This window comes from Pithys albifrons, chromosome Z, assembly GCF_047495875.1.
Source record: "Pithys albifrons albifrons isolate INPA30051 chromosome Z, PitAlb_v1, whole genome shotgun sequence".
Lineage (NCBI taxonomy): Eukaryota > Metazoa > Chordata > Aves > Passeriformes > Thamnophilidae > Pithys > Pithys albifrons.
This window is the reverse complement of record NC_092497.1, coordinates 32832694-32855695: the sequence shown is the minus strand read 5'-3', so window position 1 is coordinate 32855695 and position 23002 is coordinate 32832694. Positions and strand designations below refer to the sequence as shown.

At 43.5% G+C, this 23002-nt stretch overlaps 1 protein-coding gene and 1 long non-coding RNA gene across 9 annotated transcripts in view; one reads left to right on the top strand and one right to left on the bottom strand.

The window, feature by feature from the left end:
- Nucleotides 1–13868: 13868 nt before the first annotated feature.
- LOC139684626 (uncharacterized) lies at nt 13869–18769 on the bottom strand. The gene is made up of 2 exons (XR_011699939.1): nt 18502–18769; nt 13869–14361 (listed from the first exon to the last, which is right to left on the bottom strand). It is a non-coding gene; the product is annotated as an uncharacterized lncRNA (long non-coding RNA).
- Nucleotides 18770–18935: 166 nt separating this feature from the next.
- Nucleotides 18936–23002, top strand: part of RORB (RAR related orphan receptor B) — a 213877-nt gene continuing 209810 nt past the window's right edge. For all 8 annotated transcript variants that reach the window (XM_071581688.1, XM_071581694.1, XM_071581687.1 and 5 more), the window contains exon 1: nt 18936–19381. In XM_071581688.1, the coding sequence (XP_071437789.1) occupies nt 19375–19381 (7 nt within the window). In that variant the 5' untranslated portion in view covers nt 18936–19374. The remainder of the gene's footprint in view (nt 19382–23002) is intronic.

The window sequence follows — 23002 nt, the reverse complement described above, 5'->3', positions numbered from 1 at the left end:
TTTAAAAATTAGTTTGACACATACAAAATCATACAAGCATACTACTTGCATATTCTATCAAGCCTTTAAAAGAATAGAAATTAACATAGTTCATCATATAATGATCTACAACAACTTTTATTCTCCAATAATGGTAAGCGCTGTACTCTTTTATATGCAAATAAATAAAAATCTCAACAGCTTATAGATTTCTTCAAGAGCTGAAAAAAGAAGTTTTAAGATCTTTAGCAAAACATAACTCTTATCAGCCTTCAAAAAAACACTACTTCTATGGATTCCAAGAATTTTCAATCTGATTAGACTACTGTCACTGCACAGGGTAGCAGGAACAATATGACATTTTCAAGTTCTTCTAAACCCCAGAAGCTCTACAAAAAGCATCATGTAGCCCCCTATCCCCTCAGTATTCTCTCACTCTGGCCTCATCACAGTAACATGTGTAGTGTTCTAAGCAGTTACAAAAAACCTAGTATACAAAACATGATGTAATACAGGAACAAGTAGGGCTCCAAGGTATTATATAAAGCTTGTAAGGATCTCTCTTAGTTTTGTTTGTTTTCATTTTGTGTTCCTGTGACTATTAGTACTTATTTTCCTCATTATTCTCTATCCTGTTGTTCTTGTAAATAAGTGATTTTAGTACAAATACTGAAATACTATTCATTGTCAGCGGATTGGAAAAAGCCCACTCATACAGTCGAAGGATTCCTGCTTCCAGGAGCAAGGCTACGAAAGCGGCAAGCGGGGCTCCCTAGGATCAGGCCCTTAGAAGCTTAGGGCGGCTCCTCCCACTCTCAGCCCGGCGACCACCCCCGACGGAAGGAGTCCACACAAGCCAAGAGTCCACGAGGAAAAGCCAGTTTTAATGGCATGCACTGGCTTATAAGGGGAGCACGGGAATTCCCCGGATTTGGGCAGGGAAGAGGGGTGGAGACGAGGAGGAGTAACGCACTTCATTGGGTGCATGCAAACGAAGGAAAGGAGGGAGGGGAGGAGCGGCAAAAGGACCAATAGGAGAATGAGCTTGGCGGGGAAATTCTACCGTAGGGCTCCTGGCACTCCAGCGCAGGGACAGCCCCTGCCTGGGCTCCAGCGGCACCTCACGGGCGGCCCCGCTGGCAACCGCCCCCATGGCCGGGGCGCGCCAGGAGAGGGGGCTGCGACCCGGAGGGTTTTGTGGGAAGAGAAAACTTGGATAAGGAATGACTAAGGGAAAAATAACCAGGGTAGCCATATTAAGAGTATAACATTTAAACTGGGGAAGTGTCCATCCGAAAGCCCCCACAGTCTCGACTCAGTCGCTGCATGTGCTCCCTGGGATCTTGGACCTCTGCATCTTCATCTACCCAGTGTTTGTAATATATCTGCCACTTGGTGAATTCCTCATCAGTCTGGTCTTCTCTGACATCTGCCCCTTTTTTATTTTGTTGTTGAGCTGGAAAAGCTTGAGGAGAAGATGCAACTTTGCTTGTTCGGGAACATTGAAGGCACAAGGGATAACACACAGAAACATGACAACAACAATTAACACTATAAAAGCAATAACTACTATTTTCTTAATGGTCTTTGACCACCCTTTAAAGGGAAGCCAGCTAAACAGGTCATTAAAGCTGAAACCCTTTTTTTCTTTTATTTGGTGCACCATGTGTTGCAGCCCTGATTCAGGTGGGTCTGGAGGACCAAATTACAGGTTTCGTTTTCACCTTAAAAGGACATGTTTCCAGCCTCAACCAATTGGAGTCAGACCACCGCACCTGGGGCGGGGTCACTTGAGGTCATATATTCCTGTGTTTTCAAATAAACTTGGGATTTGCTTAAACATCACATTGGTGTGTGCAGTCTCCCTAGCGCAGGTTTACAACAATTGGTAGGACCCCGACATGTCTCAGAACATGAAACCCACCTGCAGGCCTGCCTAGAACCTTAAGAAGTGGCCCCCGAGAGCTGCTATGCCCCAGTGTTTTTTGGGTGCTTTGTGGAGAAGCCTCCAAGAGCTTCTGTCTCCCGTAAACTTGGGAGTTTTGTGTAGTGGCCTTGAGAGCTGCTGGAAGAACGTGGACTGAAGGAACCACGACCTTTGAACCGGTGAGTTAAAGAAACATGGGAAATTCCAACTCGTCTAAAACAAACTTATTGCTTGATAAATTTGAAAAACTAGCTTGTGTTACAAAAACAAACATTGAAAGACAAGCATTACAAGAATTTTTGGATTGGTGTTTCACTCGAAGGCACCTAACAGATGCCAATTCCACGCTTTCCATAGAAGTGTGTGATAAAATTGGGGCAGATTTGTGGAATTTAGTGCAAACTGCACCTGAAGAATTTCTGCCGCACATTTCGTCATATGCAGCTGTAAGGAAAATGCTGTTAGAGGTAGAACGAGCCCATAAAAACCTCGATCTACCGGAGAGAAGGGAAAACAGTCAGTTTCTGCACGGCGATTTTTCCCCTGAACATCCTTCTGCACCGCCGTGGGCACCGCCGCTCGCAGAAATGCTGCCGCGGTACCCTTCGGCATCGCCCGTGCCGCCTGCGGGACCCCCGCTGCGGTACCCACACGCGGCACCGCCCGCTCACGCTCCAGAAAACCCGGCAAGACCACAGCAACCATTGAATCAAAGCTTTTCCATGCCGTTCGTCGCCGCAAAAAGCCAAGAAGTCGTCTTTGCACCGCCTTACAACTACCAAGAAACAGCCTATGCACAGCAAATGAGACCACCGGCTGCCGCTGTAGAAGCGGCCGGACCTCAGCAGCAACCCTGGAACCCCACGAGACACGCCGCAGGAAACCAAACCGTGAGTGACTTTTATTTAAATCCTAACTCCGAGAAGGCGCGATGGGGGACGCCCTCAGCCGAGAGAGACATGTGGAGGGGGGGACAAACCCCATGGAGTTTCTCTCCCCCTGTCCCATCCACCTTCGGCGCCGGCTCCACTGCCGCTGCCGCCAATGCCCTGCGGGTACCTCGGGGCTGGGGTCGCCCCGCCACCGCGCTCCCCGCCGCCGCGCTCCCTGCCGCCCCGCGGGTACGCCGGAGTCGCTCCGTTGCGGGCGCCAGGACCGCCCAACCCCCCTCCCTACTGCAAGCAAATCACAGCGCATGCACCAGGTGTGGGTCCGCCGCAGCCCGCAGGGGCCGGGGTTGGCTCCGAATTCGCCCGCTCCTGGGGTGGATCAGTTCCCGCGCCACCACCATCACCTCGTGCGTGGATCAACCGCGTCATGGAGATGGGAGAGACTCCTCCCCAGTGGAGCGGAGCTCCCCCTGAGCGTTTCCTTCACTGTGCGCCATTCACAGCGCAAGCGTCAGCGCCGGTCGCGCAGGAGACAAGCTCTGCAGCACCAGCGGGGACCCTCTCCCCGATAGCCGTGCGCTGCCCGCAGCTGCCAACACAGGCACCGGAACCCTCAGCGCCCGTAGGGACTTGCCCCGCGCCAGAAAACTGGCACCTGCAGTCTTCAACAACGGCGCAGGAAGAAGCCTCTGTTTGGAACAGGGTGGGGGGAGCTGGGAATCGCAATGCTGCTAACTTAATTTCAAAGCTTTCTGATACCCAGGTACCAGGTTCTGCAGATGGAGTCACAGAGCCACCTCGCGACCTCACATTTAATACCCAGCAAAGGTACAAAGAGTTTGTATCCATAGCTGCAGAAGTAGGTACACCCTCACCTTCCCTGCAACCCCTGGTTTCTGCGCCTGTGATTAACACTACACAAGGCTTAAAATGGGAGCCACTTGATTGGAAAATTGCACAAAAAATACACAGTGTAGTCTCTCAATACAGCTATGACAATGCCTTGGTAAAAAACCAAATCACAGCCTTCATAAAATACAATAACCTAATCCCAGCAGACACTAAGGCTTTAATGGAGTTTATTCTACCTCCTCCTGCTTATATGATATTTCTACAGAAATGGAAAGAGCAGTTAACGGAGGAACAGGCAAAAAATATACACTTAGAAACTGGACATCCCTTAAAATTAGCATCTTTAGACCAGCTAATGGGATCAGGAGCTTATGAAGACCCACAAACACAAGCTGCATTACATATGCGTATTTTGCAACAGTCAAAGAATATTGCTTTGACTGCATTCTCTAATCTGCCTAAGAAGGGAAAACCTTCTCTACCTTATATGCAAATAATGCAGAAACCTGGACAAACATTTATGGAATTTGTAGATAAAGTAAAAGAAGCCCTAGACGTGGCTCCAAATCTTACCTCTGAAATGAAACCAGTATTATTAAAAGATCTGGTAATTAATAATGCCAATCCTCAATGCAAACAGCTCATAGCCTCTCTACCAGCTACAGCTACTTTGGTACAGTTAATTGAAGCCTGTGCCACATTGCCCTGGGTAGAAGAGGAGGAAAAAGCAAAGCTACATGCTTCTGCCCTAGCCACAGCTCTTAGCAAACAATCCACCCAAAAAAGGGGGAAAAGACCCTGGAATTTAACAACAAAATCTTGTCCAGCACAACCAAAATATAGCAGAACTCAAAGCTTCACTGGAGAATGTAACCGTTGTCACAGACTTGGTCACAAAGCCCAAGATTGTCATTCTAAATATAAAAAGGATGGTACTCCTCTAACAAACATGAGGTGGGGAGCTGGGCCTCCAAAAAACCAGAGGGGCTGCAAGTCATGGGGCGCAGCCAGTAAAATAGCTCATGGAAACTGGAGCCAAACTGCCTTCCCCATATGGCAACCACAACCACAAGTAGTAGTAGCCTAGGACTAGTCGTTAACTGTCCAATCAAACAAGAACAGTTGCCCAGCAGGCTGTAGGGATAAGGACACCTGTCCCCTCAGCTGCTGAACATTTTTCTGCAGAATGTAAGTAGTTATGTTTAGTCTTTGTGAATTTTCTCTGTAAATTCACACTTGTTTACTGCTTTACCAAGGGTGTATAAGGACTAAAAATCAAAGCTTCATTCTCAAACCTCTGTGATGGCCACACAGAAGTTCTGAGAATGGACCTTCAACATAAGGAGATTTAGTTCAGCTGGACTGAACTTGCTTCTTTGCTAAGGGAAGTCACTCTGCACTCTTGGACACTTTGCACAAAGTTTAATAAAAATTTGTAGTTTGTTTACAGTGGTCTGTGCAGTGACGACTGCACAGGAAGGACCACAATTTCACGCGTGAAAGAAAAGTTTCTTGTTTTGCACTAGTTGTAAGTTTGCAAATTCCAAACATACATGTCTTAGTCATGTATTAGTTTGTGTTAGTTTACAAAGGTTACTGTACCTCCTTCCAAAAATCTGTTTTGAAAAGAGAGGGGGAGGTAGGGATGTGTAACCCGCAAAATACCCTGTTAAGTCTTGAAGTAGCAAAATTTAAGATTTTCAAAATGTTATTTCTCAGTTTTCAAAATTTTCAGCCTTTCTGTTCAAGTTGCAATATGCATGATGTGTATTATGTTGTTTGCATTTTTGCTTTGTTCTTTGAAACAAAAGGGGGAGATGTTGCAGCCCTGATTCAGGTGGGTCTGGAGGACCACATTACAGGTTTCGTTTTCACCTTAAAAGGACATGTTTCCAGCCTCAACCAATTGGAGTCAGACCACCGCACCTGGGGCGGGGTCACTTGAGGTCATATATACCTGTGTTTTCAAATAAACTTGGGATTTGCTTAAACATCACATTGGTGTGTGCAGTCTCCCTAGCGCAGGTTTACAACAACCATGTCTTTTAATTATGCAACCATCATACTACTGATTAATACTATCATCCGAAAAGCAAGATGAGGCCCCAATCGTCTTCTTCCTTTGCTGCTGCCCATCCCGCCAGAGTATCCTTCTGGTGGAACCTGATGCACCTGGACGGGAGCCACCGAGGGCCGGACCCTGTGGAGACACACGCATGGCCTCTGCCCCATGTGAGCAACGGCACAGGACCGACCCACTCTCCTGTGGCAACGTCACAGAACCATACCTTGGCCTCATCCATTTTTAGTCTTTCAACTCTAGAATGTCGCTCAATGGGAGAATTGTCTTCATGCAGCCTATTTAAAAAATTTAGAACATACAATGCTTTATTCAACCGTTCTTGTGGGGAGAGCCCAGAAGCCGAATTGCATTGTTTAGTGAGCACGTTTTTTAATGTGAGGTGGGCTCTCTCTATGATTGCCTGGCCCTGGGGCGAATGCGGTATACCTGTAATGTGTTTAATGTCCCAGAGAGAGAAAAAGTCTCTTATTGTGGAAGAGACATAGGCATGACCATTATCTGTTTTGATCTGCTTTGGGGCTCCCATGATGGAAAAGACTGAGGAGAAATGCTGCTTAACATCTTTTGCTTTCTCCCCGGTATGGGCTATGGCAACCATAAGTCCCAAGGAGGTGTCCACTGACACATGTACAAATTGCAGGCGGCCAAATTGTTGCACATGTGTCACATCTGTTTGCCACAGTTCTAAGGGGCTCAACCCCCTAGGATTGACCCCCTCCTGTGAAACAGGAGTGACTTTCTGGCAGTCTGGACAAGTGGACACTATGGTCCTAGCTTGAGTAACAGATAAACTAAAGGTTTTTCGGAGCGACTCAGCGCTTTGATGGAAAAATTTGTGGGAAATTTGTGCCTGCTCAAACATATTGGGAACTGGAGCCAAATTAATCATTACATCCGAATTCGTCGCCTTGTCCACTACTCTTATTACCGTCCACAATAGGCCCAGGCAAGTCAGTGTGTGACCTGACATGTTGAATGAAATATGGACATTCTCTCCATTGAAGAACATTTAAAAGCTGACTAAACATCTGAAAAAGAGGTTTGTTAGACAGATCTTTGAGGTAATCATTCTCTATATGGGATACAACTCCCATGACATATGCAGAATCTGAAACAACATTAAGAGGCTGTGGGAACAAACAAAATGCTATGAGTACTGCTGACAGCTCCACCATTTGAGAGGATCCAGACACCTGGTGGACATCTGTTTTCCATATTTCACCTTCAGACCAAGCCACGACGGCTCTTCCTGTTCTGCCTGAGCCGTCTGTGAACACAGTCCGTGCTCCAGGACTGGGTGTGTGTGAAAGCATAAACTTAAGCCTGGGCTGTAGAAAGAAACTGTAAAAAAAGGAATAGACAGTAAATGATACAGAACTTTTCCTGTGAAATCAGCCATAACCGTTTGGAAATCAAATATATGAACATCAAAATAATGCAATTGAGACTTAGACAAAGACAAATAAAGAAAATTAGAATCTTGTCCTGAGAGCTCCCAAAATCTCATCCGTCCCTTATGGCAGATCTTTGCAAGCATCTCTGGAAAGGTGGTAAAAACAACATTTGCATTAATTAACTTAACTAAGGAAGGTATTACAATCCCCATCTCTGTAGCATTTGACATTCCAGTGATAAGAAATATTCCATTAAGAACCACAGTCCCAGACCCAACAGTCAAAACCACTGTATGATATGCATCGGTATTTAGAGTCATTGTTGAGGCAACTGCCAACCCCAAGATGGGCCTACTTGGGATGGTTCCCCCTCTGGTATTGCCGGCAGCAATCACCGGGTTTCGCTGTTGTGTGGATGTTGGGCATCATGTGTCGTCGTGCTGCCCTGAGCGCTCAGCTGGTGGTTTCCCGACTGCTTAGATCTTGCTGGAGTGAGGGGCCACCCTTGCTGGTCAAACCGAGAGTGACACTCTGAGGACCAATGCCTTCCCTTTTTACATTTTGGACAGATATCAGGGGGTACTGGGGTTTTAGCCACTGGCTCCTTAGGACAGTTGGTTTTAAAATGCCCAAGTTCTCCACAGCCAAAACATTTTGCCTGGCTAGGCTGGAAAGATGCTGCTAGTGCCTGGGTGACTTCCTTAGCCACATCTTTCACTAGCTGCTTGTTATTTTTAGCCATACGGGAACCAAAGTTATTTCCCATTGTAATTTGGGCTTGCGCTATGGTATTAGCCAGTTTGTCAGTGGAAGTAATGTCTTTACAGGCCTTTACCATTTCCAGGGGCGTTGGATCTTTAAGCGACCGCAGTACTGGTTGGCACTGTGCATTAGCATTGGATATGGCAATTTGCTTAAAAATAATGTCCTGTACATGTTTCTCCTTTGTTTCCCTTGCTATCACTTCCTTGAGCCTCTCAGCGAACCTCATGAAAGGTTCATCTGGCTCTTGGAAAATTGATGTAAATGGTGGCGTCACCGAGAAGCCTCAGCGATAGTCTGCAATGCTTGAAAGGCCAGATTCTTTGTAGTAAGCAAGTCCTGTGAGTCTATTTTCATTTGTTCAGCATTAAACGCCCATTTTCCAATCCCAAAAAGCATTTCGATTGTATCCGGAACAGTCCTGTTTGTGCTACCTGCCGTCTCGTGAGCATATTTGCGGACATTGGCATGCCATGTATCTAAAAACATGGTTATCTCCATATTATTTAAAAGTGTTCTGGCCAAGTTCTTCAAGTCATTTGGTGTAAATGTAAAGGCTTGTAAAAGGGCACCAATAACACCTATAGCATATGCAGAGGAGAGGCCATACTCTGTCACTGCCTTTTTTGCATCTTTAATTAGAGGAAGCGGTAAAGGCTCCCATTGTGGGTTATCGGCATGGTCACAAAATACTGGAAAAGCTTGCACTGCTTGCAGATCACTAAGATCTTTAGCTTGTGCGGCAGCACGTTGCATATGAGAAAGGCAAGGCGGTGGATGACAAACCACAGGCAGATCCGTGGCGTGTCTTTAAATGAGGGATTAAACAGATTGTTTGGTGATAGGCCGGTAGGCCCCTGGTTTGGGCCTAGTCCATGGGCTCCACCATCTTGGACCGGATGTTGACAAAGGGAGGGGGTGGGGCCACCATGGGAAAGAGGAAGTGGGGTGTGACATAAGGGATCACAGGGACCGCCTACCACAGAGATAGGCCCCTCCCCTCTTGACAGCACGCCCAGGGAGTAGGCATTGGTTGCCTCCTCCCCCTTCCCCCAACTTCCATTGTGTGGCGGCCCTTCACCACGCTCTCTGCCACCATCTTGTGGGCAACCAACACGTGCACGTGGAGAAGCCCCAATGGCGGCCGCTACCGTGCTAGCAATAATCCCAGAGTTCGCCACTAGATCGGTGGAGGGGGGCCCCTAAAACCGTGACGCAGGTACCGCGCTTCGACCGCAACTCCCTGCGCTGCTCTGTCCTGGGGCCCCCTGGATCCCAGCGTCCTGGTCTGCTTCTAGGATCGAGTGAATCAGTGTCCATGCTATTAAAGCATGCGCGGTGTGTTCGCCATTTCTGTTAGTCGCCGCCCCTAATTTTCATCCTAAACAGTCCCATTCCGTTGTAGTAAGATGAAAAGGCAGGGAGTAGTTCTCTTTAGACATATATTTCATTAACGATTTTATCACTGCCTTGTCCACTTTACAGTTAGCGCGAGTTAGGAGGGACTTCAGGCGGCGGTAAGTTTCTTTTTCTCTCTTAGAATCTTCCCCATTTTTAATAAATGAAATAAGGGTGATAGGGAGCAGGGTCTGCTCGGAGAGCTACCTTCCTAGGGCAAAGGTAGGCTGAGGGTCAGTCCTTCGGTCCCACGTCGAAACAACGAGGGATTGCCAGCCGGGAGCTGAAGAAATACCGAGGTGCTCTGCTCTATCCACTTTCTCTGAGGTCCACTGACGGCTGAGGGACTCACCCATCTCGGCAGCTGATGCCGCTTCAGCGTGGTGGATGTCACCACCGCGTTGGGCGCCAATTATCAGCGGATTGTAAAAAGCCCACTCATACAGTCGAAGGATTCCTGCTTCCAGGAGCAAGGCTACGAAAGCGGCAAGGATCAGGCCCCTTAGAAGCTTAGGGCGGCTCCTCCCACTCTAAGCCCGGCAACCACCCCCGACGGAAGGAGTCCACACAAGCCGAGAGTCCACGAGGAAAAGACAGTTTTAATGGCACGTGCTGGCTTATAAGGGGAGCACAGGAATTTCCCAGATTTGGGTGGGGAAGAGGGGCGGAGACGAGGAGGAGTAACGCACTTCATTGGGTGCATGCAAACGAAGGAAAGGAGGGAGGGGAGGAGCGGCAAAAGGACCAATAGGAGAATGAGCTTGGCGGGGAAATTCTACCGTAGGGCTCCCGGCACTCCGGGGCAGGGACAGCCCCCGTCTGGGCTCCAGCGGCATCTCACGGGCGGCCCCGCCGGCAACCGCCTCCATGGTTGGGGTGCGCCAGGAGAGGGGGCTGTGACACGGTGGGTTTTGTGGGAAGAGAAAACTTGGATAGGGAACGATTAAGGGAAAAATAACCAGGGTAGCCATATTAAGGGTATAACATTTAAACTGGGGAAGTGTCCATCCGAAAGCCCCCATGGTCCTGATTCAGTCACCACATGTGCTCCCCAGGGTCTTGGACCTCCGCATCTTCATCTACCCAGTGTTTGTAATATATCTGCCACTTGGTGAATTCCTCATCAGTCTGGTCTCCTCCGACAAATAGGAATACGATTCTCTGTCCCACATATGGTAAATCTCTTATTTTGTGTGGCTAATTTAAAAATCAGCACAGGTTTGGAAAGATAGCAGCATAATGAACACTACATTAATAGCAATTTGTTGTGGTAAACAAGGCAGCTACTTTTGTACTTTTCTGTTTCCCCATGTAAATCTAATTAATGGTTATAACCACTAATTTGTGAATACAGTTATTTTAGTCTGTGTCCCTCCTGTTCTTTCATGAGCAGCATGAAAGAACAGCATGAACTTTTCCAAATGTTTCTACATTTTATCTGTTAACTGAAGTTACTGTTATGTTTTCATATTCTTTAATCATTGGGCCTAATACCTTTTTGTACTGTCATCCCTTGCCCACCTGCTAAGAAAGTTAATGTGTTCCAACACATCACCTATCTTCTTGCAATGCAGTGGCAACCCACCATGGGCCTAGGGGACCCAGGGTCTTGTCATTGTGATTGGCATTAGAAGAAAAAGCAAAGAAGAGACACTTGATTGTTTTTTTACTGTGTCCTATTAGCAGCAGGAGTCTTGAAGTTGTTACTTTCACCTGAGAGTCTTCCAACAACTTTAAGTGTTAGGAGATTTACCTTTCATTTGCAGATACATCCCATTATAAATAGTGATGTAACCTTCCTTCAGAAATGCCTTATTTCTTTCATGTCATGTGAATTGTATAGCAGCCATCTCACAATAGCAGGAAGTTCAGAACAGGCTGCTAAAGCTGCCTGTATAGCAGAATAAACTTCTCACACAGAGTAAGTCCTCTGCTATCACAGCTTGACTGTTGCCAGTACCAAAAATATTTCATTTAAAGCTAGCTCACTTCTTTATGCTACACTCTGTCTTAGTGGGCTTTAACATTTTCCTTTTTTAAGGATTAAGCCAAAGATACCAGTGAAGAACATTCCCAGTTTGCCAGGTGCAACTGGCTATCCTGGAGACCTGAGATTTAAAGAAATACGAGCTCTGTGGTCTTGGGTTTTTTTGTGTTCAGCCTGTATATTTATCTATCCCTGAGCCAGCTATGGCTTGAGGTACCAATATCTTTAATATTTGAAATACTTAAATGTTGACAGCTTTTATGCTGTAGTGACATACAGTAACAAATAGCATGGGGTGGTACATGTGCCAAGAACTCAATTTATACCAGCATTTATTAGTTTCAAATATATCATTCAAGAGCTTGCCCTTGCACATCTATTCACAAGTATGTATAATATACAGTTTTTGTATGACTGTATCTAGACCGTATCTCCTGGTCTCAGGCATAGTCATATCACAATGAGTATGGCAAAAATAGTTTTTAAAATAAAGCAGGCAATGTTTATTAACTAGTTTATGTCTGTCATGCAAGTATTTACACATTCTATGTAAGTTAGCCAAACTGTATAAAACTAAAGGAACATTTAAAATAATGCCACTTTCTGTATTAGGTCAGCCAACACGGAAAAATTTTCTTAATATCAGAATTGCGGCTAAATAAACATTCTTAAACAGATTGTAATTCAGAAAAGCACATACCAACATGTTTCATCTTAAGCATTTACATTAGTACTTTCGCAGATCAAGACTTGCTAAATCTGCCTGCCTTGTATGAGGGGTAAGCTGAAGACATTTTTTCCCTCTTAGGATTGGCCTATGAACCGGAAGGAAAAATTAACAGTCTGAACTAAAGTAGTGCTAATAGCTTTATCTGAGGAAGAGCCTTTTTTAGTGAAAGGGGAGCATAGATAGTCACTTTTACATTCAGAGATTGTTTTTATTATCTAATGTAACTATCTTGTTGGCTTTGCATATGCCTGTAAATATAGCACACCAAAAATAAGGATAAGCAATCTATGGGCTCTTTTATTCTTTTTAAATATATACCTTAATCTGCTTTTTACTCTGTGGGTTTTTTTAAAAAGCCTGATTCTGTTCTTGTCTGCTTCAAAAACTAGGCCAACAAGAGGTACTTTGAATATCCCTGGCCTTGCTTTTTGAACAGTGTTTTTTAGCATATTTTTTCCAGCTATCTGAAAATAAGGGTATTGTGGGATATCAATTTTAAAGGCAACTATGGTGAAAGCAATTTTACTTTTTCCCTATAAAAATAGGAGGTAACTGATGTATATGATTTTCAAAGTATTTGGAGTACATACATTGCAAATAGGTAGCACCTGTCCCTTGAGGGTGTCTTACGGATTTGTTTTAGTTACTCTTTACAAACATAAAGGGGGAAAAGAAGGAGAAGTTTTGCATACATCTCAGGAGTAATGTTATGTAGTAGGTGGATATTCTATGATAGAAAAGATTCTTCCTGTACCGGGTCATTCTATAAATACCTTCAGGAAAGAAAGAAAGAGAAAGAAAGAAAGAAAGAAAGAAAGAAAGAAAGAAAGAAAGAAAGAAAGAAAGAAAGAAAGAAAGAAAGAAAGAAAGAAAGAAAGAAAGAAAGAAAGAAAGAAAGAAAGAAAGAAAGAAAGAAAGAAAGAAAGAAAGAAAGAAAGAAAGAAAGAAAGAAAGAAAGAAAGAAAGAAAGAAAGAAAGAAAGAAAGAAAGAAAGAAAGAAAGAAAGAAAGAAAGAAAGAAAGAAAGAAAGAAAGAAAGAAAGAAAGAAAGAAAGAAAGAAAGAAAGAAAGAAAGAAAGAAAGAAAGAAAGAAAGAAAGAAAAGAAGAAAGAAAGAAAGAAAGAAAGAAAGAAAGAAAGAAAGAAAGAAGAAAGAAAGAAAGAAAGAAGAAAGAAAGAAAGAGAAAAAAGTTAAACTAAAAATCTGCATTGGAATAAAAGCCCTTAAAGCATCCTTATCTGTAGCCATTGCTATGAGCTACAGCTAAAGCTGTGGTGTGCAGATGTGCACAGATTAGTCTTAAACAGAATACCAGATATGAATACCCCAAAAAACATAAAAAAGGCAAAATATTGAAACCAGAACATTTCTCAGTGGAGTGAAAATTTTAAGGAAATATGTATTTTTCAGTTCAAAACCACTGAATACAGTAATTTTAAAAAAGCTTAATACAAGTTAACCTTTTAGGACCAGCCCATCCTTGTTCTGCCGGTATACTAACTCATTGTAATATAATAACACATTACTTAATGATCAAGAGAAAGTCACAGATTAATCATTGTCAGTATGTTTCATTCTTCTTGTAAAATCTACAATACTAGATCCTTAAAATATTCGGTTTCATGTTCCTGTCATCCTTTATATCCACGATTCCAGTTTCAGTCATAATCTGTGTTGAAATAAATACAAAGTGTTTCTATTTTCTTTAATTTTACCTTTTTCAGAAGAGAATTACTAATAAGCATGTGCTTTTACATAGTGAAACATTGGTTTAAAACTTATGTGATATACTGAATAGTATGATTTTCTAAACAGACTGAAATAGTGATCTATTTTGCATACAATAGAAAAAATACAATTTTAGAAAAAAGGTTTTGAATGCCTTTATTTTTAAAATGTAAAACTGTAGTGTACAAATGTGAATAGGAAAGCTGGGATTCCACCAGAAAATGAATTCATTTCCTGATGAATAAATAACAGTGTACTGGCTTTGCTTTTTTCCAGTGAAACATCACTAAAAATTTGAAAAATCAGACCGCTTCTCTGAGGCAAACCAAATGTTTAGCTGGGAGGTCACCACCCATTTAAAGGGAAAAATCTTTCGTTTTAAAACATCCTCACTTCTAAACTACTTCATGGGAGCAACACATATTGAAGGGTACTCGGGCTCTTTTTCCAGATCTAAAGTGTCTTGTGCCTTAGAGGCTGCTAGGAGGATTTGAAGCACTGATCTGAAGGGAGGTCTTCTGCCTCTTGCTTCTTTCCTAAAACATTTTATTTTGCCCACATATTCCTTCTCCTTTTTCTGTCTCCTTCACTGATGCCAATTCTTGGTCAAAACAACTTCATACCTCTTGGACCTGCCAAGAAAGGAGAAAGTGGATGCAAATCTCAGAAGGTCATTGACTTTCAGAAGCTTTTTGCTGCAGGAAGACAGTCTTTCACTGCTGCCTCCTCCTTTCATCAATACTCAAATATTCCGTTTCTTCAGAGCAAACTCCACGTTATTTGGGCATAGGCACTACTGTAAAATTTCATTCCTTTCCTGTCTGAATTTCATAACCCAAACTATAATTTCAAGTTTGTGGTATTCTAGGATTTATGCAGCTCTGACAGGCAATTATATCCTTACAGTTAGTTTTTTCAGCTGCTGAATATTTTAGGTAAATGTCGGGGGGTGGGGTGGGGGAGTGGTGATGGTGACCTAGTATCTCAGCTAGAATCGGGTTTTGTTCAAATGTATATTTAAGTGGGTTGTTTTATAAAATGATCCAGGGACTGACACTGTACATAAAGCAGGGCAAGCCACTATGCAGCTTCTGCCATTAGGGTAGAGGATAACATAAAGAATGAAATGAGGCTTCAATACCACTTAAAAACACAACACATTTGTAAAAATAAAATCTTTACATCAACTAAGCAAATTTTACAATAAATTTCAAGTATTATAGAAAACATTAGTTTTTAAATGTCAAGAAGTATTTTCAGGTGTTGAGATTCCCTCTTTGTAGCTAGAGATTGCTTTTCATCTCACAAGACAGAGGAAATAGTCAAGTATGGTTTTTCATTTGAACTTTTTCAAGTTTCTGGTTATCCTGTCATGCATAATGCATTATATGTTTAGCTTCTAAAACTAAATGAGCAAAATTAAAGATTTTCAATTGCTAAATGTTGTTTCTGATTATGTCAGAATTTTGTAGGTCTGCTTTTAAAAAAAATTTACTGGTTTTGAAGAAAATGCACAGTTCTTAAATAATATTCTGTGGAAACAGTTTGAAATCACCTGATGGTTATAAGGCTTTGTAGGAGATAAAGACAGTATAGCATGTGAATCTTTTCAGATTGCAAGCCTAAAGAAATAGGAAAAATTTTAGAAAGCAAATTCAAAATGAAGAATCTGTGAGAGAGCTCAGATTCCTGAATCTGTCAATAACTCCATGCAGAATTCATAAAATGAAAATTAGAATGTCTTTCTCGTGTCTTAAATAAAGTTAGGAATGTCTGGAAATGAAGTTGTATTTTCTGGAGACAGATGAGATGAAGAAAACTGTGACCAGCCTAGTTCCTATTGAACCTAAGAAATAAATTTTGGGTATGGGATGCATCTACCTTCCTTTCATGCCAACAGAAATAAGCCAATGATACCAGGGGTATGAAATGAGGCCTGCCTAATACAGGCAATTTTGACTACTTTCTATTCAGTACTTTTTAATTAAGTAACTAAATTCAGGCAAACTTGTTACAGCTCTAATGAACATATTGCAAATTATTAAAATGATATAACTATATGGACTTAAATATTATATTAGAAGATTTGTCATCCAAAGAGTCACAAAGGTGCTAATGCAAGTAAATATTCTGAAAGGCAATTTCTAGTTGCTATTCTGCAGTGAAAATATATTAGCAATAATTATTTGTTGCATTTTATTAGCAATATATTAGCAATAATTATTTGTTGCATTTTATTAGCAATATATTAGCAATAATTATATTATATCATAGCAATAATACATTAGCAATAATTATTTGTTGCATTTTAACACTTTCTGTCTGGTGTTTTCTGAAGTTTTTCTCTGAGGCATTCATTTGAAATAAGGAAACGCTGAAAAGGCTCTCTTTGAAACCTAACATGTTAGCATGATAACTTCATATGGTAACTAACATGTTACAAGAACAACAGGATGAATTGTACTACTTAGTTTATTTATCTCCTGAAGACACGTGTTCAGTTTTTAGGTATTTTATAAATTTATTTATGACATAGATCATGTGGTTTTCTTGTGTGTTATTTTCCTGCTTCAACATATAACAGTTTCAAGCAGCCCTTTATAAATAAAGCATTTATAATTTGCTTAGTTCTCATTGAAGCTCACATATGTTTATTATATTTAGCATTTTATTACCACCATTACTAGTGCTTAGCAGATAATATTTCATCCTAAATATTAGAATAAATTTTAAATTTAACAACTAGCTTCAGCTAGTGAAGAAGTTAGCTCAGACATCATTATACATAAAGTGTATTAGAATAACACACATAAATAAACTAAAAATCTACAAGAGCTTCTGAAAAGAGCTAAATAAAAATTGCCACTCCATATGGTAGCAAGAAAAAAAAAATGAAATCTAGGAGGTACATTACGTGGGTTTTACGGGGCGGCGGGGGGGGGGGGAGGGAAGATAAACCTTTTACTCAAAACCAAGCTAAAAAAAATTGGCATTTTTCTTCTCCATTTTCAAAAGCAGTATAAATTCCAAACAATTATGTACTAGTATTCAGTGCAATAGAGTAAAGTATACCAAGTAGACAGCTTGTTATTTACCTCTGAAAGTTTTGACTGCTGTTAAACAATTAAATCTAAACAATTAAATGGTGTTAGACAATTAAATCTACAAACCATACTGGCATAAACAAGGACAACAAGACTCAGAACATGAATAAATAGCCACTGCCTCTTCTTGAAATCAACCTGCCTTTTCTTCCTGCTGCTAGGTGATTATCCAGTAGGGTTAAGAAAAAAGAGTCCCGCTTGCAATACATCAAGTAGATGGAATCTCTGCTCTCTCTCACAAGTTACTTTTCTTAAGCCATAAGCACTATTCCGGAGCTCATTAATCCTTCATGTAAATTCCATATTAGATATTAGGTAAGTTATACCTATTGAGATGAGATGAGATGAGATGAGATGAGATGAGATGAGATGAGATGAGATGAGATGAGATGATAATCCCATACTACCTAACTTGCTTTGCAAAGTGATGTTGTTTTATTGCAGTTACTTCAGAAACTGTTGAACATGATGAACAGGGTTGAAGAGATGGTTGGCGGGAAAACCCACAGGAGAGAATCCTGGGACAAGATTGACTGCCACCAACCACATCTATTAAAATCTCAATTAAAAAGAAAATATGCCAGTGTAAATTCCTGGTCTTGTGACATGGGAAAAGAGAGAACACTTAACTGATATTGGAATATATGCTGATATACATACAGTAAAAAGCAAATAATTGGTAAGAGTTTCTGGATGAGAGACTAAGAAAATGCCCTATATTAGTATTAACAATTTTGCATGCAGTATATAAAATGCATAAATGCAATGGTCAAGAATAAAAACGCCATCTAGTATCTTCAGAATTAAGAAAGACGTTTCTTACTTTTAATTGTCTGTCTTTGCTACAGTGAATACAGTTACAATTCACCACAGTCAGGTAAATCTAGACATTTTCAATACTGGCAGAGCAGTTCTTCATGTCTTTTTCAGTTTCAGTTCAAACAGGTGTTTTCGAAGAGGCTAACCGCAAGAACTGTTTCCTCTAAACCTGTCACCTTGTTTCCCAGAAATAAAATGTTGCTACTTTGCACCTGAGTGACACTTTGTCTCTTTCCCATAATAAATCTTTACTTTTTCAGAGCAAAAGAGATAGTAAATTTTACCTCTTGAGCAACAGACTTAAGAGGAAAGAAATAATAAATCTATTTTGACAGGTTCATATTTAACTTAAGAGTATCAAAATATAATCCATTTTATGGGATTGATATTAATAATTTTGTAGGGATATACTTCAGTTAAATCAGTGGGGTTGTGTGTCATTTTAGGCTTGGAGTTAGGAACTGAGAATCTTGGTACTAGGGGCTTCTTTCTAAGATGACTCCCTAAGATGTGTTGTGGTTGTGTTGCATAATTTACCCTCCAGGAGAAAAAACCAAAACCACAAAAATGCAAAACAAAACAAAAATTGAAAAGATCTCGAACTTTTTTTTTTTGGGCGGGGGGGGTTGGTTGGTTGGGTTGGTTTTCTGGTTTTGTTTTTTTTGTTGTTGGGGGTTTTTTTCCCCACGGGGAGAACATCAAGTAATCAGAGGGGGGAGTCGTAAGTCGTGAAAATTCCTGCTGTCTGCGGAACAAACCCGTTTCTGCAGAACCTTTTGCTAGTCTTATACAGGGAAAACAAACTGCTTTCGACGTCCAGATTCGTTCTTTAATGAGAAAATGACTCACCACGAAACTTTCTCACTCTCGTCGGAAAATGCAGTTCCACCATGTTGGTCACGGCGGGGGGACCGAGCGCTTTCATCTTTTTCCCCGGAGACACTGCTTCCCCACTAACAGTGGCACACGAGGTGATTCATTTTCTGCGCGCGTTACTTTTCTTCACAAGCTCCAGATCTCTGCAGACCAGACCCATTTCTGTACCACCACGCCAGCCGCGGCTGCCGGGCAAGACTTGTCAGCGTCCAGGCGCTCCCAGAGGCGAGCTAAAGTCGCTGCGAAGGGGCGGCCCGGGGCGTGACGTTGCGGAGCCTCCGGCTTAGCGCACACTCTACGGGCCGGGTGCCGAGCGGGCCGCGGCGATTGGCAGTGGCGCTGACAGCGGGAGTGGCTGTGCGGACGGCACCGCCCACCGCCCGCTATATGCCGCTTTGCTGCTTTCTCACTGGGTCTCCTTTTCTCTCCGCGCGTCCGAGTGATTGCGCAGTGGAAATACGCACCGGGGAGCTGTTGAGGAGCGCCGTTGTCATGCGAAAGTGCACATGCAGTGCCATCCACGCGGCACTCCGCTCTCCTCTGCCTCTGCCTGTTTTTTTCTAACGTAACTCCGTTCCTCCTCCTCCTCTGCTCAGACATCCGCCGCTCAGGCAACCCCCGCAGAGGCTCCGCGGCGGACAGTCGCAGGGTGGCCGCCACAGAGGATCGCGCCCTGCGGCTGGCAGCCCGCGGAGCCGCGTCCCGCGGAGCTAGCCCGGAGGTATGGTTTTCCCGGCGGTGCAGAGCTGCGGCGGCTGCCGTCTTCACGAGTGTTGAGACGGGATCTGTGTGGTGAGGTTCCCGGGCTCCCAGCTTCATGACTGCGCGGAGCGGGGAGCCAACACCATGCGAGGTAAGCGGGCAGAGGGGCGCCTCTTTTTTTAGGGAAAGCTGCGGCAGAGGGAGCTGGAGAGAATGTCTCGTGCTGGGGGAGAGGTCCGGGCGAGAAAGTTGATGGCTGGCTCGCGCCCGCCCGCCGGCGTGGCGGCTGGCGGCGTGATTCCTGCACCCGCTGGGGCCGCGACTCAGCCCCAAGGTACGTTCCACGGCAGAGGGTGGGCCGACACCCCCTATGTACCTGTGCTCGAAAGCTCGGCGCCGCCCTGGCCCGTAGCGGGCAGGCAGGAGAGAGGGTCAGGTGGTTGACAGTGTCTGTGTCATGAAGTCCCCACATAGATCTGCTCACGGGGCGCGCTGGCCCTCGGCAGGTGTCTCGTACGGCAGAACTCGCTGCCACTTGATTCTGGATCGCTGCCAGCACTGAGAGGGTCTTCCTCTTCACTCCCCAAAAGTTGTTACCTGGACTTTTTCGCTGTCATAGCTGTGTTCCCCATCCGGCACGTCGCCTGGCTGTGCGGGACGGGTTGCGCTTCTCGGGAACCCCATCCCCTTGTCCTCAGATCTCTTCGATCCCTCGAGCCTGTGCCAGCTGCCCAGCTCTGACGTGGAGGGTAGCCAGAGACTCCTCCAGGGCTTGCAGCCTCACTCGCTGTGGGTCCAGCAGGAGAATACACAACTTCACCGAAGGGACACCCTCAGAAATGGAGGGCTGCTGGGGTCCTTGTCCGCCGCATTTGGAGGAGGGGCTGCATGCTGACACGCCGGGCGCCCAAGTGAGTGGAAGAGGCGGGGAAGGTGCGGGAATATGTTGTTTCCATATCTCCCAGGGCCAGACTCCGCTGAGCCCAATCTCCGGACCGGGCGAGCACCGCCAGCGGGGCGAGAACCACACCTGTCAACCTCGGGCATCCGCGGGCGTTGCGCAACTCCTCCGCCCCTCATCTTCCACATACCCCTTTATCTCCCAGTTCTTCAGGCCGATTGCTTGCCTCACCCCACGGCGGATACAGAGACAAAATGTAGTGTCTACCCGGGGTATTGGAACGGAGGAGAAGGACTTACGAGGAGAGGAACACGCGTGGGCACGACAGTGACACCGCGTGCAGATTTCTTAGGTCTCCAGTTTAATTCAGTGACTAGAGACGCGCTATAAAGAACTTTAAAGCTAGGATTTCAGCTTGTGGGATGTCAGCTCCAGTATCAGCGTGTGTTAACAGCGCTAACAAATCATGCATGTGTGTAATTTGCTTTAAAGAAATTGTGCAGATCAACTTAAAAAACCCCACTTTTTCCTAGCGTTCTTAGGATGTTTACTGTGGTGCATCCGGCCAGAACTTGTTAAATGGTGCTTTTCTTAAGAGCAACAGAAAGCAGAGAGAAAATGCTTATTTCTGTAAAGTAGCCCCTGTTGCAACTTTTCTGCTTGTGTTGGACATTTTCAGTTTGTTGAGGGGTTGGGGGGTTTTCTGTTGTATGGCTTTTGTTTGTTTGGAAGGAGGAGGGTGTTTTGCTTGTGAGTTTTTTGGTCTTTCCTCCACCCCCATTGAAGTGCCTCCAATGCAGGCAGGGACATTCAGTGGGTCAGCGGTCATTTTTGAAACAAGCCCACCCAGTCGCTCGTGCCAGGAGCCACCATCTCCTGTTTTTGCAGGCAGTTTGTCCACCTGAGCCACAGAGCCGATATGCATCTTCCCCCCCTTTGGTCAGCCCATGCTGCAAAGTACCCGAGTCCCCCTTGGCAAGGATGACGTGAAATGTCCTCCTTCTTTTCTGACCTTTTCCTTTTAAACAAGGTCCCGGGACAGCTAAGCGGTGCTGGGCAGGGAGAGGGAGGCAGATCTCATTGCACACCTGTCAGCATCGTTTGCAGAAGGTGCCCCAGCTCTGCCACCCCTTAAGCTGTGCTATCGCCTACTGTCTGTTTCTGTGAAAAGGCGCAACTCTGGTCCTAGAATGCAAATTTATATTTTCATTGTCTTTATGCTTGCTCAGGGAATTTACTGGGAGGGCAGGGAAAGGGCTAGGATGGAGGGAGGAGAACACAGCAAGCAAGTAACTTTCATCCTTGTTCAGAAATCATGTGCCAGAGGTTACTAAACTGATGCTTTGCATCATCTTTGCATCAAGATGAGAGCAGTGTTTGACCACACCCTGAATGAACAAGAACATTGTTACTTGTGAATTTATCCATTGCATTTGTGGCTTTCCAAATAAAGGGAATAGAGTATTACAGTTCACAGATTGTGAGCTTCTGTGATTTTATGCTTTTAGAGAACTGTAAGCTTTTTTATGAAGGTGTAGTTGTGTTCAGCTATGTTATATTTGCTGTTTGGTTTGAAGAAGGACCATCTCTGTCCTGTACATGTGATCTCTTCCTTCAAACTTTCCTGAGCTGTAGCCCTTCCAAGGTGCAGTTGATGCAGTCAGTGCAACACGCCTGCTCCACATTAGAATGGAGGCCAAAGAGCTTCTGAAAATATCCAAATTATGTTACTGTCCTGCTGCATCTCTAAGCACAGGACAGTCGCATGGGCTGTTGACCATCCCATTCCATCTCATGGAAGCACAGCTTTGGGGTAACCTCAGCTGTTGTACCAGTACATTACAGACACTGGTCATGTCCTATCCAAAATAGTAATTTTCTGTACTTAAAAATCTTGATTTAAACCCTAATAAGGATATGTAGCCATGCCACCTTACATCAGAATAATGTGTAGGAGACTAAGCATTTGTTCCTTTAGGGCTCTCATTGTCATGGTAGATCCAGATATTTCTCTCTGAACTGGAAATGGAAGTTTTTGAAGCTGATGGGTTTTATTCCTGTATTTCAGAGAGGCAAACATAGCTATAAAAGAAATTTACAATGAGCATTTGTGACAGTCTTCCTTCCATCTGTCCCACTTCTGGCAACATCCTGTGAGGGAGTTAAGAGCACAGAAGGTGTACTTTGGTATACTTTTTAGAAAAAGAGGACAGACAATGCACTGAATTATTGTGCTGTTCAACTAAAAAATGAAAATGTACCTTTTTTTCTTGGAATTCTATTTTTTTAAACTGATTTGTAAAGTTTAAAGCTATTGCAAGTTAATGAATTCTGCATATAATGCAGCTGATATGCAAACATGGAAAAATTACTGTGGCAAAAAAAACAATGTCAAAACATCTACTTTTACGCTGGGAGCATGCTGCCTGTACACACACAAAAGCAAAGTTTGTGGTCTCAATTATTTCAGTTCTAAAAGTGACATTAAACTAACCATACCCAAGTACTCCATTTATTGAAAAAACAATATTTAAACTTGTATTTGGGAATCTTACTGAAAGGCTTTATCTTTTATGTTTTCAATGCAAGGCACTCCACAAAACTCTGAAGCCAAGTTATTTGAGCAAGTTTTTCTGTGTAGTTTTCCCTTATTGGTGTCAGGGTTGAGAAATAATACGTGTTTTATGACGTTACCTAATTACGCCATTTTCTTAGCATTGCTAAAATATTTGTAAGAAATTAGAAAAGTGAGATGAAACAAATCCTATCTGCAGTATATCAGAGAGACCTTATAAAGTAACATACACAAATAATTGAATAACTAAGAAAGTTATTCTTAATTGAATAAATAAGTACAGAAAATCTATATAA